Here is a 20781-nt window from a genome sequence, read left to right on the forward strand (position 1 = left end):
GACTGGCTTGACTAAAGAGCAGATAATTTTTTTTGTTCTGCCTTGTCAGTGCATGGATTTGTAATGCGCTACTGTACATATTTGTTTTGTATTCTCTGTTTCCAATGCAAATCTTGTTTCCACAGCCTCAGTCCCAGTCTCCTATATACAGCTCTAGTGCCAAAAGCTCCAGTGCCTCCGTTCCTAGAGACGGGCTCAACTCTCCTACTCCCCGTGCCAGTGAAGAGGAGCACGTCTACAGGTATCCCTTCCCTTTTAAGAGATAAGCTGACTCGCAGCTTGAACTTGCTGAGGGTCAAGCTGCCTTCTATAAGTGGAAACAAACACTGCTGTGTGTGTTACATTGCTTTGTGTCAGTTTTGATTGCCTCTTTTGTAACATGCCACTGTAACTTTCATACTCACTTCAAACTTTGACCCTGCCCTTGGGCTTGCTCGGCTGCAGGAGGTTAAGGATCCATCAGACACAGCAGGATCTGGATTGTGTTGTGAAGGATATGATCCAGACACAAGTGACAAATCCACCCCCCTGCTAAAGAGCACAAAAGTCCTTCAGGAGGTGGATGGCCTTAGGGTTATTTTTTTCTGGGAACTCAGTACTTGTGGCCTGCAGTGTTGTGCAGGGACTTGAGTTTTCAGGTAAATTCAAGCTTCTGGAAACTTCCATCTCAGTAGGTAATTGATAGATAACAAGGTCACACTTGCAAGGGCAGCTGCTCTCACTCTGAGAGGTTGGAGGAGTAGCCTGCACAGTAGGACAGACCTTTCTGCTGACATAGGGATCAGTGATGCAGAGGCTGTCAGAAATTCATCCTAGGCACCTTTTTACACTTTGGAGACTGGTGTTTCTTTGGAGTCATAATCTAACCATGCCAGCTCTTTCTGCTGAGCAGGAAGTTGCTTCCAACCAGAACTAATTTTGGTTAGAGCTCATCTCCTCTGGGCAGCCTAGCCAGAGGTGGTCCAATGGAGACAGTAATTGTAATTTTTTCAGATGACTGCATGCAATTAGTGTTAAATTAAGGTAATTAGAGCCTTAAGCCCTCTTGAACAAGGGTCTGCCATGGCTTGGTTCTCATGTGAGTTGTAGCTGGTGTGTTGGTTCGGTGTGAAGTATGTTCTCCTCAGATTGCAGTTGTGGATCTTGTTTTTCAACCTGAAGAGAAGAATAACTTCCCTTATGGAATTCATAATTGTCATTGGTGTCACAGGTGTCAGAGTCCTTAACCTGCTAGATACTAACTTCTTGAGCATGTGGTCCTGTGCACAAGGCAGAAATTTTGGATTTGGAAAATATCTTTTTGATAAAATAAGAACCTCTAGGGCATTAAAAGTTATGTCTTCATTTGTAAAACCAGAAGAAAAAAAATGTTCCTGCCCTTGACAATGGAAAGATTGTTACTACAGTGTAACCACTATAAAAATCAGTGCACTGAGGTGAAGTTCTGCTTTGGAAGAGTTTGCAATTCTGTGTGGTAAATGATATCACCCATATAAAACTAGCAGTAATTACAGCCAATGATTTATACATGCATGTGTGTTTAGCACAGTAGAAAATAACAACAAGTTACTTTCTTATGAATTGATTAGAGTTCCCCAAATTAAAGGTGTGAGGACTTGGGGAGACCTTGAGTGTTGCAAGAGGCTATGACATATCTTACTGCTTTTCAGTTTCTGCTACTAACCTGAGGCTTGTGCTTTGCCTCTGTCTCCAGTCTGTGCTAGCCCTGCATTCCCTTGCTCAGGGAGGAGGGTGTTGCTGCTTGGTGTGGTGTCAGCAGAAACAAGTCATTTTCCCGTACGTGAGGTAATGGTTCTGCTGCTGTTCTCTGCATTTTGGACCTAGAGACAGTTAACTCTTTCCTACAGAGCTGGGCAGCACGCAGTCCTAAAATCAGGGGCCTGGGCCATCAATGCTATTTTTGTAATTTACAAGAATAGCAGTGGCTGTGTTTAGTCGTGTCACAAAGCATGTGTCTTCTTTACCCCCAGAGCTAAAAGCATCAGCCTAAAAAGACCACAGCACATGTGCAAACTTTGGAAACCTAATGAGTTTCCCTCCATCCTTCTGCTGTATCTTGATGCAGAAGTTTCACATTTCCCTTTTATCTTCAGTTTCCCAAACAAGCAGAAGTCTGCGGAACCATCTCCCACAATGACCAGCTCCTCTCTGGGCAGCAACCTTTCAGAACTGGACAGACTCCTTCTGGAACTGAATGCTGTTCAACATACCCCTGCCAGTGGCTTCACAGCAGGTAAGGAATAGGAAGACATTTGGTATGAGTGGATAATTTTATTCTCAGAATAATAGCTTTCTTTTTCTTTCCAACATCCTTAGTGAGGAAGACCCCTCCAGGCCTTTAATCAACGCCTTAGTGAGGGTGGGATCTCCTGAGGTCTGAGCTGCAGCACCCTGCTCAAAGCAAAGCCAACTTTAAAACTGCCTCTAACTAAAGTTTTGAAGTTAGTTTAGGTTGCTCATGCCCTTGCACTGTTACTTTTCTAATATCCTTGAAGATTGATGTTCCACAAGATTTCTGGACAATGTTTTGTACTTGCCTGTGATTAGCAGATGTGTGTGTGGAATGGGGCTCTGAATGGCTCTTTTCTGCTCCCTTTCTTCAGATGAGGCTGGCAGAAGCCCGTCACTGCCCAACGTGGCTGGCCCTCACTATGTTGTCCCAGAGAACAGCAGCTCAGGGGGAGGGAAGGCTGCACCCCCGACAAAAGAAAAGCCAAAGCGAAATGGTGCACGTGGGATTGAGGATGTGCGTCCCAGTGTGGAGAGCCTGCTGGATGAGCTGGAGAGCTCCGTGCCAAGTCCAGTGTGAGTAATGTTGTGGTGGTTGCAGGCTTGGGTGGGGGTGGGATGGGCTCCTGGGGAAATGGTGACTGTAGTGTAGGGGCAGCTGCTGCAGGAGAGTGATGGATGGAAGATGGGCTTTGTCTAAAGGGTCAGAAGTCAGGCGGGTTCTGGTGCTTTGTAATCTACTTCTGGATGGAAAAATGCATAAGTCATCCATTAGAGGTAGACTGTTCAAGCTCAGATTTACAGCTGACCACAAATACAAAATGAATGTTCAGGCATCATCTGTTTCTTAGGGGATGGGATGTGTGTGCACACATGAGGCAGGGTCTGCACGTGCTGGGGAAGCTGTGCCAGGTTGGGCTGTGCTGATGAAACTCCTCATGCTCTGCTTTCTTGGGGGAACAGTGGGACTTCAGTCTAGGAGTGCCCTCCCATGTTTAAATGCACTCTTCTTAAAATTTTATTTTAATTTTTCCTCCTGGCCAGGCCTGCAATCACTGTGAGCCAGGGAGAGGTGAGCAGCCCCCAGCGTGTCACTGCTAGTCAGCAGCAGACCCGAATTTCTGCTTCTTCAGCTACACGAGAACTGGATGAGCTGATGGCGTCTCTCTCTGACTTCAAGGTACCCTGTCACGGCAGCTTAATGCTTCATCTTGGTGGTCTCTACCCACCCCAGTCTCTTGCCTGTTAACCACATTTGCTGACCTTGGTTGGTCTCCAGAATGCCTCCTTTACCACTCAGATTTGCTCTGATAAACTTCCTGTGGTGTATTTGTGCTTTCTGAGTGGGGCAGTCCTTGACTGCTATAAATTGTCATCACTGGCAGGGTAAGGCAGTTCTGGGATCTGTTTTTCCTTCAGTTCTGCAGTTTGTCTGTTTGCCAAAGATAATGAGCTTTGTTACTGCTCAGCAGAGTGAATTATTTTGCTGTGCTACAACTTAATGAGAAGGAGAGAGGCGTCGGACACCACTCTGCTTTTTGACAGAGACCAGGCCCTTCTGTTCTGTGGGATGACTCCTCTCTGGAGTGTGTTTTTACCCTGATGTGCTTTCCCTGAGGAGAAAGGATATTCAAGGCATTTGGTGTGAGCACTGAAGAGTTTACATCAGACAGAAGGAGATTTCAAAGATTTTATCTTGAAACAAAATCTCTTATTCACCTCAACATAGGATTAAAGTTTCAGTTTCTTGTGGAGGCAAAGGACGGCAAGTACTATTCAGTGTCAGCATATGTACTTGAATAACTTTTTCTTTATTCATGTGTGTGTGTTACCACTCCTGCACTAGATGACGAACTATGGAGCTTGTTCTCATGGGATTTCATTTACCCTTACTCATGGCAAAATGAAAAATACTTTCTCACTTTCTACTTTCAGCTGCTTTGTTTATAGTTTTACTGAATTGACTTGGATTTCTTCTGAGAGAGGTGGAGAAAGCAAATATACTGGATAATCTCTTTGTTAGGTTTGCCTTTTTTACATACCTATCTGGTTTCTAATCCTAAATCAGTTCCTAACTCTCTGTTTTATTCCTGTATGGAAGATTCTGCTGGATACTTGAGATTTCTTGTCTGTGCTGAACTCCATCCCCTCCTAGGTGACATTAGGTGGGGCAGCCAGAGCTGAGCAGTGTTTTGTGAGGAGAGGTACAGAACATGTAGTGACAGCTTTTGCTGTTTGCTGTTCTTTCTGTGCTTGGTGGGTTCCATGGAGATCAATACAATACCCAGAATTGTGACAAGTGTGTGAGTTCAGAACCTAGCACTGGGCACATGTGTTCTGAGAAGCTTCACTTGCCTTGTCCTTGCTGGAATAGAATTCACTCTGCCATTCCTGACACATGCACCTAAATCGGTGAGAATCTGTGAGTTCCTCAGTGTTTTCTCTAGACTTAATGTAGCGTGTGTTTAATCAGTTGCAAATATTGACATCTTAGTGTTACCTTTTTTCTCCCTCTGAGGTCCTGAGGTGTAGTGCAGGATAGCCACGAGCTCTGTTCAGCCTGGTTGCAACACTGCAGTGTTGTGAAGCTGGAGAGAGTTCCCACTTGTGCTTCTGGCATTCTGTGCCCTGCTCCTTCTGTGTGCTGTGGGAGCTGTGAGCACTGTGGCTGTGTGCCCCTGCTGCTTTTATCAGAAACTAGCTTGGGGTGTGGCCCAGCCTTTGCTCCCAGGTGAGCTCTTGGCAGCTGAGAATGACCTTGCCCAGCACAGGCTTCTTAGGTGAGATACAGGGAGTGGACATTTTTAAGTGTGGGTGTTCAGTACTTTGCACTCTTGAGAACCTTTAGAATCTCCACTAAAACCTGGGTGACAGAGATGAGCTGCTGTGACTAACACCACCTGCCGTCCTGGCTTAGTTTTCAGTTGACCTCAGAGACCAAATTGAAATGCAGAAAGGTATTAAGATTTGGGCTTTATTAAGCACAGCATTGGTATTTTTGTGAAGCAATGAGCTCATCTGTGTCTAAACATTCTTCCTGAAGTACAAGGAGCATGGCTTCTGTGATCATTTCCCTTTTGTTAATGATGTCATTGACTGTTTTTAAGTTACTTTCCTTTTCTCCTGTTGTCCAGGTTGCTTCATTTTCCCTTCAGTCCCTATTTTTTTGGTTATACCTCTTCTGTTTGTTCCAGCTGGGGGTGTTAACTTGGCTATAAAAATGTATTCTAGTCTGTACCAGTGTCAGAATATAAGGGAGACACGGGCAGTCCTTGTGAAGGTGGAATATGAAAGGCTGCTGTTGGAGTATCAGACCTGTGCGTGACTGCAGGATATAGGATAAAAAACCCAAATATGATGTGTAATTAGTTGGAATTGGTAGAAGTTGCAATAGATGAGGATGGGAGGAGTGGAGGGCACTGGTGCTTGATTTACCTTGTACCCCTCAGTAAAAGGTGATGTTACATTACCCTTTTATTATATTTTACTCACCCTAATTTGTTGCCCCTTCTTTTTGCTTACAGTATCCATTTGATTTTGGTTATCTGGTTAATCGGTCCTCAGGCACTGAGATTACTTAAGGCACTTGTTTTTTTACCCTCTGCCATTTCTGTGTAATGTGATGCCTGCTTACTGCATAGCTGGATACTTGTAGTTAACTGTTCTGTTACTGTTGAGTGCTCACCCATTGCTCTTATTTTGGAATCAGTATGGTTTCAGTCTGTTGAAAATACTGTTTGAGCAAAACGTTACTCTTGCCTTGAAAGTGCTGACTTCATTTTAGGAAGTCTGGAAACCAGATATGAAGTACAGCATCAAACCAGGTTACTTTTACAGGTGTACCCAGCTTAGGCAAAATTCAGGGAGCAGGCATATTGGGATATTCCCTCATTTTAATATACTGGCTAGTAATTTTCCTCTCAGCTGTGACTGTGGTCACAGTAGCCTGGCCATGCTACTCAAAGGGAAGAGCAATCTGTAATGAAATTTGGTCTCTTATTGCTCTTTCCTTTCTGAGAACAGTCTCCTTGTAGCACTGCATGTGTGCCAGCTCCTGGCCCCTCAGCATGGTAGGAGCTCAGGTTATTCTTCCATTTACTGACAGGCTTTGTGCATGTTCTGGTTAATTATATAGTTTTTTTCATGATAAGTATCTCAGAAAGGTAAGTGGAGACTGAGGTAGCATATGTGGGGCTTAGGAAGTTATGTGCCCTTCTACCTCAGAGCATAAGCATCTGACTTCTTTACGCTTCTCTGGAAAATATGATGAAGAGTTAGAGCAGGTCTTGATAGCTCTTGGATTTGGAAATCCTTTGTGGGTACATTTTTAAAACTGAGAAGGCACAGTCTTGGTCTTAGATTGACCGGCTGTGTGAGCTTGTCCAAGTGGCTGTTCTGAGTCTCCCTTTCTAAGAAAAAGGAGTAGTAATCCTTTGTCTCCTAGAGTTTAGTCAGGAACCACTGGAAGTGGGAAAAGAAAGACCCATGATCTTTTGTTTTCAAAAGATCCTGTAAGTAAAGGAAAACCAAAACCTACGTATTAATTGCTCATCTTAGAATGTTTTTTGGATCAAAATTAACACTGATTTTATTACAATGTCAGTGTGGAGTCTTTGGCCTAAGGGGAAGAGGCTAATCTGCCACCTAAGCAATGCTCACAAGGGCATGGAATGACTGACAGGCTGGTATAGATTCAGTGTGTGTCACTTCCAAGGTGAGATTAGTGATGTGAATAGAACAAAGCCCATGTCATCTGCTCGTGCTGTGAATGCCCTGAAGCTTTGTTTTCATTGCCATGAACTCAGCCAACTGGAGCATTTTATTAAGTGTATCAAGAAGAAAATGTCATGCTTTGTTCTATTCATTGATTGAATTTTTTGCAGCTTTGGAATACAAAATTTACATGTCTGACTGTGAGTAAGTTTACGTGACCTTTATTCACAGTCGAGACGCTCCTGGGTTAGGGGCTGGCTTCCCAGCAGTGGCAGTGGCCATGCCATGCCCCCATCACAGCTGCAGGTGAACACTGAGCTGTCACTGAGGAGGAGGGCCCAGGAAAAGGATCCCAATGGCTGTAGAACTCATGAAGATTGGTACAATGTCATACTGCTCTTTGGTGTCTCATTTTTCTTCCTTACTCTTGGAAGTAAGGATTTGGGTCAACATGGCTTTTTGATTTGGGGGTCGTGATTCTTATAATGCTTAATTCTGTGCCTTTTTTTCCTTCTTCTTACCTCTGTCATTATCTTTTTCTCTCCTTATTCCTTCTATCGCTTCTTTTGCAGACTAGTTCCACGATGTCTCTGATTTCTGAATCTTCCCTAGAACCGGTTCCCAGTTCAGCAAATGCAGACTCCAGCAACACTTCTCACAGTTTAGCAGTGCTGTCCCATTCCAAACACCCATCTGCAAGTCACAGTGGGGACTCAACAGTGCCAACATCTGTCCCCTCAGCAGACACCTGCATTGAGGAAGGCAGTGACGCTGCAGTTCTGCCTTTGTCAGGGCAGCCTGCTGCCCCTCCTCCTGTGCCCCTTTTAGCAAAAGCTGTCCCCGTGCCGCCACCACGGAGCTCCTCTGGTTATGCTACTCGTGGGGAGCAAGTGGCCTCTGCCAGCTTAGTTCAGCTGAACAGAAAGCCTGACTCTTCCAGAAATACTTCCCAGGCTGTGCCAGCTTCCAGTGTGGAGCTTTTCTGTAGGTCTGCTAATGTGGAGGCACGGGGCTCAGGATATGATGTGGCAAAAGAGACTGAGAAGAAGGAGCAGAGAACTGACCCCAAAATCTCAAGTGTACCCATTTCAAAGAAGGGGCAGATACCCAAGGAGCTGCATCAGCAGGGAGCACTCAGGGACAACTCAGTTCTTTCCTCCCAGGGCAGAAGTGTGGAAACAGCTTTAGATGAGCTGTGGCCCCTGGAGCTGCCTGCACATGTGCCAGAGGTGCATGCAAAGAATGAAAATGTCTTGGATTCTGTTAATGAACCTTCTGTTGTTGCCCTGGATCGGTGGGATGTCTTTCCAGACACTAAAAACCAGTTGGGCTGTGTAGTGAAGCAAGAACAGGAGCTAAAAGCTGAAGTGCCACATGAAACCAAGGTATACCACTGTCCTGATCTGGGCAAGAAGAGGCAGGGCAGAGACAGAACTCTTAGGAAGGCAGGTACTGCTAACACTACCAAGGTCAGAGGAGACCAGGAAAAGGAGCAATTCAGAAGCTCTACAGTCACTTCGGAATCTCCTGAAACCTTTGGAAAGGCTGAATGGGATCTGCCATGTGTCTCCAAACCACCCATTGAGAGGATTTCTGCATCAGGCCAGGCAGGCACTGAGTGAATGTAGGAGTAGGGCGAGTCCCAGCCAGGACTGTTCTGCCAGCACACTAACAGTGTGTGCATGCAGTGAGTGTGCCCGGGCTCACCCCACTAACAGCACGAGCTCTGAGCGGTGTCACTGACAGCTGCATCTCACAGGGCTTCACAACCCCCAGCTTTATCTTGTGGTCTCTCCTGCATGTGATTTAGCAGCACAGAACATGGCAGTTTGTAGGAACTTGTGAAATGGACTTTTATTACCTAACTGGGGTATGGCTCAGTCCACAGAGACCTCCAAAAAGCTGAAAGGGCTGTTTCATGCTACTGATTGGGATGGCAGCTCCTCTGCTCTGTTTACTGTTTTAAGTCTCATTACTGAAGCTGTCAGTGTTCCTTTCCAGGCTGGAAGTACACTTTGTGCATTAGACATCTCACCAAGAGCCTTGTGCCTGTCAAGGGCAAACACAGAGGCACAGCTCTATGCCCTTGTGATGCTGAGGTTTCTGTAATGCTCAGTGGAGTGCTCATGCTGCACCTCCTATCTTGGCTTCCCACTGGTTAATCTTTCCCTTCCTTTTCTAGACAGTTATTTTTGGCCGCTGTGATTATCCTTACAGGGTTTTTCCTTGCACTGAGTCACTGTTCTGGGCTGTGCCAAGAGGAATTTTGGCATTGTGGAATAAATGCCATCACTCTTCCTGCTCACAATTGTCACTAATGTCTTTGAGTTTGTGCTGTTGCATCTTGGGGCTTGCTCTGACTTCGCTCTTCTCTGCTGATACTATTGCCTTTGTCATTTAGATTAAATCTTTAATCAAGAGGACAAAAGAGACTGCGAATGTGCATCCAATGTCTCGGGACCTCTCTCCAAGGCGTAAACTAGGTCCTGCCATATTCCACAAGACTGAGTCCCAAGATCGCTTGATTGAGGAGCTTCAGGACAGACTGGGCATCGATAACCAGGAGCAGGAAGAGTGGCAAAGCCAGGATGCCTGGCTGACAGAGGGGGTCATTGTCACTGCCAGGCCCCGGGGGGAAGAGCAGAGTGGTGAACAGCAAGTAGAGAAGGTAGAAAGCAGGGTCACATGCGCTGGGAAATTCCAGCATGTCCCTCTGTCCTGATTGCACTGTGTGGAGGTGCAGATTGAGTTTCTGAGCATCCTAAACAACACAAAATGAAGTAACTATTCACCCATGTCTGGCCTGAGAGGGAAGGCAGCACAGGGTCCTAGTTCTGGATGTTTAAGAACTGGAGTGGAATCTGAGGGAGCTGCTTATGGTATCTGTTGATGCAGTCTGCTGCTATCACATCTCAAATGTCCATGTGAGGATTATTTTTAAAACCCCACTGGGAAACCTGATATACAGGCATGCTTTGTTTTGTCCAGTGCTGTACCTGTGCAGGGCTTTCTGGGGATGAGTAAAATGGTGCTCTTCCTTAAGCTACAAAGAGCAGCACCTTTTGTAGCTCCCTTCTCCTTCTTGCTTCTTTTCCCTCTTAGTAAAACAACCTGGTAGCAGCCAGCCTTCCTGTTAAAGGAAGTGCTTGTTGGTTCCTCTTTATTTATTCACCTTTCTTCTTCTTCCGTGTCTTTCTAGGTGGTTTTTCCTCCAGAATCCCCGCTCCTCTCCAGGAGGAAAATCTCTGTTCCAGTCTCCTCCCAGCTCCAGCCTTCCAAAGAAGCTGCAAAGATAGTCCCTGCTAATGCTGCTCCTTCTCCTGCCTCTGGCCCTGCACCTCTTCTCTCACTCCCACCTCAGCCTTCCCATGAATCATCTACCCCAGCTCCTAGTCCAGTCCCTTCCTCTTCCTTCAGCTTGGCTCCCCAGCCTCTCTTCCAGTGGGAAGCTTCTGATAGTGATTATCATGAGGTTTCTGTTGTGGGCACTCCTCCTAATGAAGATCCCAAACATTCCTGTTCTGCTCAAACCTGGACTCCTAGCACCAAGGCAGTTGTCTCTGTTGGCTGTCAGACTGAAGATGAAGTTTTCTTCCCAGAAATGCAGGCAGGCCTCTCTATTCTGATTTGTGTTTTTAGCAGTGTTTTCCAATCCACCTACTGCTTGTAATTTGACAGCTCAGTAGATACAGTGTCCAGGTAAAGGCTGGTATGAACTGCTGGATGGGAGGGAGGACTCATGGACAATATCTAATCCCAGCTGTAGTGCTGCATAGTACATGCCTGTGCAATAACTGGCTGGGATATGTGGGTCCTGTGTGTCCTGACAGGCTCTTCATACAACAGGGACTCTCATTTCCCTCTGAGAATAAGAAGGTAACTCTGAAACACAGTCTGTAGCTCTCCCTGCCACAATCTCTCTGAAGTGGGGGGAGTAAAAGAAGGCAGAACATGCATACTGGAAGGAGCAACTCAGCAGTCCTTCCCGTGTGTGCCCTTTTAGGCAGGTGTCCACTGTATGAGTGGATTTGGGGGAGGAGATGGCATGGTCAAGACCTCGATTATGCATCTCCTGCCAGGGAAGGGCTGTAGCTCCAGGGTGGTGGGGAGTCTTAGCATATATGTGCAGTGCAGTGTTAGTGTACAGGCAGCTCTAAAACAGTGAGCAAGAAACATCTCTGCATCTTGACCTGTTGTACTTTCCAGGTGACCTCTGCTCCTCCCCTAGTCCGCAGTGCCAGTCTGTTGGCTGCTCCTGCACGCCAGGGCCTCACAGCCCCTGACAAGGCAGGATCCCCTTTCTGTTTCCTCAGCATGGTGTGTGCTCTTCTGGTTGATGAGTGTGCTGGGATCTGCTCCTGCAGCTCCCAGCACTGTTAATGTGGATAATATTCTGTATTGCATGGTTTGCTACTCATAGAGCTCCGTTCTGACCTTGAGTGATGGCAGATCTCGGGGTGAAGGGTGGGAGTTTGAAGGGCTTTTGCATGAGGATGATGTGCTGAGTGCCCCTTACAAACAGCATGCATTATGTACAGGAGGTGGAAACAAACTCTTTCAGGTGGGGTCTCATTTGTGAGCTGTCGAGAGGGCTGGATGGGCAGGCCAGCTAGAAATGGAGGTGTGCACAGGTGTTTGTACCTGCTCTGGGGTCAGCTGTGACTGGGAGGACTGTGTGGTCCCTCCAGGTCACTACAAGGGTGAAGTCCTCTGTTGCTACATGTTGAATTCACCTCATCTCCTTTCTCCCTGGATGGTATTTATCACTTGTGTGTGGCATCTGTGCCTGCTCTGCGTGGCCATAACCCCTGACTAGAGCAAGAGAAGCTGTGATTCTTTTCACACAGTGCAACCCTTTTCTTCCTGCTGCACTGTGCAGGAAGCCTGGGCTTTATCCTGGGGCTCTGGACAGGCTTTGTCTCCAAACACCTGCTGTCTCTCTCTGTGAGAGTATCCTTGCAGTTCTGTGTGTGCTTTGGAGACAGTCACTGTAACAGTTTTTGGTAGCAAATGTGTGTTGTGTGGTGAAGGGTTTGTTTTAGGCTGAGGATACTGCAGTGTGATGGGGCTGCTCTGTGCTGCTGGACTAGGAGAGATAAGTTGAGAGTGGAGGGGAAAAGCTGTGTATTAGGATCCACTGGGAGTCATGCTGTGTGTGAGGCAAGGCTGGGGAGTGTGTGGATGTGTGTGTAAAAGCAGCTAAATTCATGTATGTCATGAGAATGTTTATACAAACGAGCAGAAACCAGGATTTATCATTGAATAAACTGGTCAGCTGCAAGGACAAGCAGCTGCAGGACAGGGAATAGAGCTCCTCCTGTGGCTGGAAGGGCAGGGTCTGCCAAGGCTTGGACTTCAGCATGTCCCTGCTCCTTTGGCTATGCTGGCAGCAGGCTGGTGGGTTGTTGATAGACATAGATTTTGTGTGTTTTAATTTACTCTTTTAGTAAAAGAAAATGTGCTCTAAACCCACTTTGTGTGTCCCTAAACCTGACAGTAGCTATGGCAGTGCCAAGTCAGCTAAAATAATCTCTTATTTCCTCGCTGGGATTTGTCTGTAAAGGGGGCTGTGGTGGCCAAGGAGAACATAACACTTTGTTTATAAGTTATGCACTTCAGTAAAACATTTCTCCCCTCCTGTGGAAGCCTTTCCAAGCCGTATGTGCTGTGGTGGTGTGAGTTTCAGAAACGGCCTCTGAGACAAGCATCCAAATCCCCTTCCCCCCACTGATGCATTTCCATCTACAATACACCTAGCAGCCCTGTCTGCTCGGGGTGCACTGCCCTCTCTGTAGGTAAACAACCAGCTGGGAGGGAGTCTTAGGTCAGGCATGGTGTGAGAACCACCTGAGGGTGAGAGAGAGACTTGGCAAACAGATGTGCAGATGGTGGTGCAAAGGGAGAAAAATTTCTAGCTGAAAGGGAGATGAGATGAGGGAGAGAAGAGCATCTCTATCAGAGAGAACAACTGAGAGCAAGAGCATAGGAATGGAGAGAGGTCAAGGAGAAGGGGCCCTCTGGATGGCGTCTGCTTTGTCAGCTGGCCAGGAACTGATGAGGTAAAGGGAGATTTTTGGCAGAGGCTTAGAGAGCAGTGTACTCAGTGCCTGGGATGTGCTGGTGACTGTTGCTGTATATGCAGTGAAAGAAAATCAAATTCTCAGTTCACAGCTGTGCTGTTACATATCTCAGTTCTCTGCTTGTCTCTGCATGGTCAGAATACATGTGTGTACTTGGTCCTGGCTCTCACCAGCTTCTTCAGAGAGCGTACCTGACTCCTGTCTGTCTCTGCAGAGGAGTCACTGGCAGTAACAGCAGGCATTTATCTGATAAGCATAGCACCATTCACCTTACAATATTTGTTTTTGTCTTACCTGCAGTTCATGGCGCAGGGAAAAGCCGGGAGCAGCTCCCCTCCATCCACAGCCTCCAAGCCTGGCAGTCAGCTGGATACCATGCTGGGAAGTCTTCAGTCTGACCTGAATAAACTGGGTGTAGCTACAGTTGCCAAAGGTGTCTGTGGAGCCTGCAAGAAGCCTATTGCTGGGCAGGTGAGTTGAAGGTGCTGCCTCATTGCTGAACCTTGGGCTGCAGCTGGGAGTAATGGGGAGGGCTGTTTCGTGAGGCTGGAGAGACTGGAGATGCTGGAGAAACTGAAGTACTCTATTTATCCACTGGCTAGGTACGCTGTAAGCTCCTCCAGTGACCTCTACCCTGCCCCTGAGGGACTGCCCTCTCCTGAGATGATAGGTAATTCAGTTTTCATGCTACCCCAGTCCAGGGCTCACTTGAGTAGTAGAACTTGTCATTCTTGCTGACCTCCAGCTGGTATCTAGTCATGTGGTCTAGGGGAGGGAGAGATAGAGTTGTTCTCCAAAATCTGTTTTCCCAACAGGTAGTTACAGCCATGGGGAAAACCTGGCACCCTGAGCACTTCGTCTGCACCCACTGCCAGGAGGAGATCGGCTCTCGGAACTTCTTTGAGCGGGATGGGCAGCCCTACTGCGAGAAAGACTATCACAACCTCTTCTCTCCTCGCTGCTACTACTGCAATGGGCCCATCCTTGATGTGAGTTCCTTGGGGGAGTCACGGTGCTGGCAAATTGCTGCAGGCCTAGCTGTTAAAATTCCACTTCACCTGTGTATCCTGGGTGAAAGGTTTTGTTCAGGGATTTCTGTAGTTGTTCTGTCCTTCCTTTGAAAGGGAAACAGCTTGGCACAGTCAAATTCTTACACTAGTGAGTGGAGTTGGTCCCTCTAACCTTTGCTGGAGTTCCTTCAGAACCCCACATTGCTCCATCATTCTGGTAATGATTCCTTAGCTTTTGTTGTTGGTAGCCTGTGGTAACAGGCACCAGTGCTGGTCCTTAGGACTGGATGGGGCCCTGTGTAAGGGAGGACGCAGTGCCTAAGATCCTTTTAGGGTAAAAAAAAGTGTGCAGTGGGAAAGTCTGAGTGAGCCAGAGGCAGGGGCAAATTGCCTCTGCTCTCCAAAGGACAGTCTATTTTAATGCTTGCTGTTGTCAGCACCAACATTCATGTGTCCTCTCTCTAGCCCCCCTTACTCACCTCCAACTCATTTACATGGCCTGCACTTTGTGTTTTCTTCTCAACAGAAAGTGGTGACGGCTTTGGATAGGACATGGCACCCTGAACACTTTTTCTGTGCTCAGTGTGGAGCTTTCTTTGGACCTGAAGGTATTGCTGGGTTATGCAAGGGGAAAGCAATCTCCCCTCTGAACTGCAGATGAGGGAGTGAGGCAGAGCTGCTTCTGGGGTACAGCCTGAGGCATCACAGGGGAACTACTGGAGTTCCAAGGGAGCTGTTTATGGGGGAAGGATGATGCCAGTAATAATGGCTTCTCCCTGGGGAGGAAGAACATGCCTCTGCTGGGATGGGAAGGGAACAGAACAAGAAACAGCTCTAGCTGCTCTTATTAGCAGGGGGAAGGATGCTCCTACCCACGTGGGTTACCCTGCACAGGTTGTGTGGCCACAGGTGAAGATGAGGAGCTGATCCCTTTGCCTCTCCTCTCTTTTGGCAGGATTTCATGAGAAGGATGGCAAAGCCTATTGCCGCAAGGACTACTTTGATATGTTTGCTCCCAAGTGTGGAGGCTGTGCCCGGGCTATCCTGGAAAACTACATCTCTGCCTTGAACACCCTGTGGCACCCCGAGTGCTTCGTCTGTCGGGTAAGAAACCCAAGGTCCTTTGCTGCTGCTGTATGACCCCTCTTGTTTCCACCCTGAGGCATCTGGTCCCATATTGGGGTAAGGTGTCTGTGGGGTGGTGAAGGGCAGCCAGCCCCACACCATAAAAACATGCCAGCAACCAAACATCTTCTTGTTCTCTGTTTATATTACACTTTGGAGTTGCTTTGCTCTTTCTGTTCCCAGCTTTAACTATGGGCTTCTGCAGCAGCTCACAGATAGAGATATTTTCTGTGACCTTTAAATAATTAAAAGTTAAGTTTCTCTCTAAGCACTTGCCTCAGCAATCAGATTTTGAGGATATTCCTCCCATGCTCCATCTGAAAATGTAAACTAATGAGAGTGACCTTGTTCAGACAAACATGCAAGTCAATGAAATAGTGGCAGGCTCCATACAACAACACGCATAATAAACAGGAATACTGCAGATTAAATGCTTGGCACTCTTTCAGAGAGCATTGCAAATATTAACTCTTACCATCCCCAAGAGATGAGCCAAATCAGCCACTGTTTCCTAGAGTGGGAGAGAAGGCAGAAACCAGGTCAAGCAGCCAGAACCACAAGCTGCTGATTCCTGTTGTGATGCTCAGAGCAGACAGTCACCAACCTGTTGGGACTGTCTGTGGCTCCTGCAATTGTGTGCAGAGTGAGGCAGAAGCTGTGCCTGACTGGAGCTGGGGGGGGCCATGTCTTCTTATGCAGAGATTGAGACTTTATCAAGCAGTTCTGTTTTCCCTTCCCCCTACTGCAGCCTGAATTAGTGAGGCCAGAACAGATTCCTTCCAGGCCACAAGATGTGATTCTCTTCCTGTTTCTGCAAAAGCAGAGCAAACTTTTCAGCTGTTCTGCTGACTGAAGGAAGAGACTGTCTACTGAAGTAACTGTCAGCATTGGTAAAGTCTTGGACTCACTGCAGACAAGCTGCATTCTCCTGGTACTGCCCATAGCTCTGCATGTTGTTTGCTGGACTCTTGTCCATATGCTGGGAGCCAGCTCTGTGTGATACTTAGTATCCTCCCTGGGGAAGAGGACAGCAAAACCAGGGTTCAGGAAACTGGCTCCTCTGGGTCTTGCTGCTGATATATTTGATAAATCTGGCAATGTCCTAAACTCCCTCCTGTAATCTGCTGCCTTAGTTTCCCACTTTTACAAGTAGAGGAGTCTCCCCAGTCTGGTGGGAATAGTGGGCGCTTCTGTTGCAAGTTCTGCAGTGAAGTGTCCTCAGCTGCCTGATGCTGAGGGGAGGGAGCAGCTCTGGACATTTTTTAGCACCATAGCTGGTGTATCCTCCTCTGCTTATCTATTCAAAATCATTAGCACTATAGAACAAACAGTTTCTCCCAGCAGTGACCCATGTGTATCTGGAAATATTTCAGGCTGGACAATCTTTTGCAGAGTGTACCTGCCTAATGCCAGCCATTCTGGAGAGGTCACTCATAAAGATTAATTGTGCCTGATTTTCTCAGCTGGAACCAGTCCCATGCTCCTCAGGATTCTGCTGCATGAAAGTCTGTTGGTCTTTTTTTCTGCTTGCCCTTGTGGGGAAGCTGAAGTGAGGAAAAAAAAAAAAACAAAACAGGGAAAAGTGCTGCAATGTTTCCCATCTCAGGGCAGGAATGTTTTCCTTTTTCCTGGCTGGATACTTCTGATAACTCATCCATAGTATTTTCTTTGTAGAAGTGAAGCCAGCTGGGCGAAGAAGCTGATTAATTGCCTTGCTTGTGTCTGTATCTGTCTATTTCTGAGGTTTTTTTTGGAAGCTCTTCCTGATGGACAGAGTTTGGCTCTGGATAACTGGGCAGTGCTGAAAGGCAGCAGTTCACCTGCCCACAGCACAGCTGGGCGGTGCCACAGAGCAGAGGATGCTTGTAGAGCTGCCCCTCCCCTCCACCCCAGCTTCTCATACAACCTATCCCCTTTGCTTTCTCCTGCTGCAGGAATGTTTCACCCCGTTTGTCAACGGCAGCTTCTTCGAGCACGACGGGCAGCCCTACTGCGAGGTGCATTACCACGAGCGCCGCGGCTCGCTCTGCTCCGGCTGCCAGAAGCCCATCACAGGACGCTGCATCACTGCTATGGGCAAGAAATTCCACCCAGAACACTTTGTCTGTGCCTTCTGCCTCAAGCAGCTCAACAAAGGAACCTTCAAGGAGCAGAATGACAAGCCCTACTGCCAGAACTGCTTCCTCAAGCTCTTCTGTTAGAGGCACTATAGATGGGCGCTCAAGCATCTTTCTGCCACCCCCTTGGCAGTTCTGTCTCTCTGAACATTACTGTGATTTAGGAACCTTACCAGGCAGGGGAGGAGGGGGGTGGGGGGTGGGAAGTGCTGCTATGGAGAGGCAGTAGATCCAGAGATGAGATGGACCATTAAACTGGAAACGCCCTTGCTGTGTCTCAGAAGAGAGAGGCTGAGATCCCTCATTACGGTGTGTGTGTGTCTGTGCGTGTGACTGACAGCTGAGCTTAGCTCGAGGGCTCTAACAGGGAGATTTTCCCAGCCCCCTCCTGGCAGCAGGAGGCTTTGCCAGTACACTTCAGCCTGTGTCAGCTCTCTGAGCAAATGGTGACACTTGCAGACAACACAACCCTCTGCTTTGACACCTCATTCTCAGGCTTTTGCCTGCACGTGTGCAGGGTGAGTGACAGCACAGTGAGGCCACCCTGTGACCTTAGTGCCACCCTGGCTCTCTTCACAGAGTTACATGGTGTGTGTGACTTGCTGAAACTAGAGCATCAGCACAGGCAGCCAAGACCCTGCAAGGGTCTCTCCAGTTCCATTACACTGTAAGGAGATAATACCACTTACTCTTTTTCTAATTAAGAGGAATCAAGATGTTACTGTGTGGGGTGTTTTTCCTTTTTTTCCCTAGTTTGTTGCTCCCTTTCTCAATGCCTTTTCTCAGCACACTGGAGCAGGAGGTGGGGTAAGCCCCAACCATCCCTCAGCACTGTTGTGCTCTCCTGTGGGGACATGCAGCTCCACAGGCACCCAGGACAGCTCAGGGAATCTGCTCCCCTCACCTACTGCTCCTGGCAGAGGAAGAGGCATCACCCCTTCTTTAAACACAGGTGCAGAGAGGTTAGAGCAGCCTTTTTCATCCAGCCCTGTCGTGAACAAGTGTGACGTGCGTGTGTTTATCTGGCCTGGAACTCTCCCATCTATCAGGGCCTGAATCTGTCACATGAGTGGCTAGAAGGAAGGGTTTAAGAAGCCAGGGAAAAAAAAATCCTAAATTTATATCCTTTCTTCTTCCAGTTTGCTAATGAGACCTATCAGCCCCTTGGTGTTTTCCTTTTCTGTGCTCTTGTTAAACATGTTCTACTGAGAGATGCTACAGCAATAACCTTTTATATTGACTGTTACTGGTATAACGAGTCCTGGGGGTCAGGTGTGCATGACACACTTGGAGTTTTACTATCAAAGTGAATACTGTATCCTGTCTTTGATAAGAACTGTAGATTTCTACACTGATTTTGAATTCATATCTAATTTACTTTTAATCCTCTTATACAGAAATTGGTTTTGAAGTGATTTTAAGAAAGCAACTTTTATATCAAGCTGTGCTGTTCTAGGCAGTGTGCCAGTTGGGCTGGCTTACTGCATCTGTAATCTCAATGCTTTATTAAGCCTAACTAACATTCAATATTTCCTTTTTGTTGTGGGTTGGGAGGGGCTGGAATCTATGGGCAAGGGAACATGACTTGTATTTTATTTTCCTCTAGCACAGGCAGGTGAACTGTGAATAGATTTGGGGTGTTTTTTCCTCCTCTGGGTCACCTAAAGGTATAATTTCAGTTTTTATTATAATCCGTAAACTGCTGTATTTGAATCACCTGCCGTTCTCCCAAAGCCCAGCTTCCACGATGTTAAAAGTGAGTCTTAATATGATGCTATGGAGGAAGGAGTTCAGATTTTTTACCTTGGTTTCTCTTCTTCAGCTGCCTGAAACCAGAACAGGGTTAATTGGGAAAGGGGCTCCTTTCTTTCTGTGGAAGAAAGGTCTTGTGACTGAGAAAAAAAACGGGAGACAGAGTCTGTTCCTGACTAGCTGTGCAGCTTTGGGCCAGTCACTAAACCTGACAGTGCCTCAGTTTCCCCATCTGTCAAATGGGGGCAGTTTAGCCTGGATTTGTGAGGTTATTATGAGACCTAGTTCATGTTTGGTAAAGCACTTTTAGGTCTCTGGCTGGAGGGTGCTGTGGAGAGGGAAGCACTGTGCTGAAATTCCCAGTGGCATCCCAGCCCTGGGAGTGGTGTTTGGAATTCCTGCTCCAGAGAGCTGCAGCTCTGTCGCTGTTGGCATCTGGTTGTGTTTGCAGCTCAGCAGGTGCATTATAGGGCTCCAGGGGTGGCTGTGTCAGAAACCAGCCCTGAAACCCATGGGTCACTGTCCCATGTAACCTCGTCACGGTGCTGCGCTGCCCTGCTCAGGTCACTGAAACTGTCCCATGGATTTCCCCCAACAAACAAACCTCAGTGTGTGGGTGTGAGGCCAGAGGGAGCTGTGGGAACACTGGAGCTGTGTCAGCTGGGCTGAACACAGCTCTGGGAAATTCTTGAGGCAAGAGGCCTTGTGCATTTGCCTTTTCATCTTGTAAGTCTGTTTGACTTAAAATGGATGTTCCTAAGCTGCCTGTGTTTATCTCTGGAATGGTCCCTTAGGGAACACACAGCTGTTGTGTGCAGATGCTGGAGAGGGGTGAGACTTTCTGGCACTGCCACTTTGTGTGACACCTGCAACCTGTGTAATCCTGTGCCTCAGTTTCTCTGTCTGGGGAGTCTTTAACCTACCTCACTGCTAGCTGAGGCTTTGTCAGTGACACTTGTGGCACACCTGGGTGCAGGGTGCTCTGTGGGCTGTGTGGTGCTGAGAGGAGGCTCCTCTGGCCTTAGTGCTTAACCAAGATGATATCACACTCACCTTCTGCCTTCATCTGGTGTCCGATATGCTGGGATTCCACACCGATGCTACTCTGCCAAATAATGCCTGGTGGTGGCTGCGGCCGCTGTGGGTGTCCAGAATGCCTGTTCGTTCCGTGCAGGTGCGGTTTTAGGGTAGCACAGCCGCTGTTGGGCTATGGGGGTGCTCCGGGAGGGTGTGTGTGGGCACCCCCGGGCCAGGCGCTACCCCTGGGGAAGGCCTTTCACATCATGTCTGGGCTGGGCTGGGGGAAGCTCTACTGGGTCGACAATTATTTGATTCTTTCCTCCCTTGTAAACTTCTAACTCCGCTTTTTTTGTTTTTTTTTTTTCTCTCGCCATTTAAAATTCTTGCAGTTACGCCAATAAAATTTTTACCGTTATAGTCACGCCTGTGTCACGGTTGTTTTCCGCCCCCGAGCGTGTGAGGGACGGGAGCCCGGGCGGCCCCTCAGGGCTGAGGGAGGGAGGGAAGGAGGGAGGGGCAGTGCGCTCCTCCGGCCGCCAGGGGGCGACGCGCGCCCGGCCGCGCGCTCTCCTGCGCCGTTCGCCCCTTTCCGCTGGCGTCACGCGCTTCCCACAGAGCGGCGGATGATTGACACGGAGGACAGCCAATGGGCTGAGGGCAGGCAGAGCCGCGGCGCTCTGCGATTGGTCGTGAGTCGCAGTATAAAAGGAGACA

The 20781-nt window shown here is 47.8% G+C and overlaps 1 protein-coding gene across 3 annotated transcripts in view; it reads left to right on the forward strand.

Annotated features, from left to right (window-relative positions):
- Window positions 1–20582, forward strand: part of PXN (paxillin) — a 45098-nt gene extending 24516 nt beyond the window's left edge. Inside the window, exons 3-15 of one of the 3 annotated variants that reach the window (XM_084216957.1) lie at window positions 126–241; window positions 2115–2254; window positions 2625–2826; window positions 3295–3430; window positions 7536–8570; window positions 9365–9631; window positions 10163–10570; window positions 11170–11250; window positions 13344–13514; window positions 13859–14032; window positions 14580–14661; window positions 15009–15157; window positions 17113–20582. In XM_084216957.1, the coding sequence (XP_084073083.1) occupies window positions 126–241; window positions 2115–2254; window positions 2625–2826; window positions 3295–3430; window positions 7536–8570; window positions 9365–9631; window positions 10163–10570; window positions 11170–11250; window positions 13344–13514; window positions 13859–14032; window positions 14580–14661; window positions 15009–15157; window positions 17113–17379 (3228 nt within the window). In that variant the 3' untranslated portion in view covers window positions 17380–20582. Of the gene's footprint in view, window positions 1–125; window positions 242–2114; window positions 2255–2624; window positions 2827–3294; window positions 3431–7535; window positions 8571–9364; window positions 9632–10162; window positions 10571–11169; window positions 11251–13343; window positions 13515–13645; window positions 13714–13858; window positions 14033–14579; window positions 14662–15008; window positions 15158–17112 lie in introns of those variants that run through there. The other 2 variants (XM_084216958.1, XM_084216959.1) reach the window with 2 other exon arrangements.
- The last annotated feature ends 199 nt before the right edge of the window (window positions 20583–20781 follow it).

The sequence above is a fragment of the Fringilla coelebs genome (genome assembly GCF_963513975.1).
Source record: "Fringilla coelebs genome assembly, chromosome: 17".
NCBI lineage: Eukaryota > Metazoa > Chordata > Aves > Passeriformes > Fringillidae > Fringilla > Fringilla coelebs.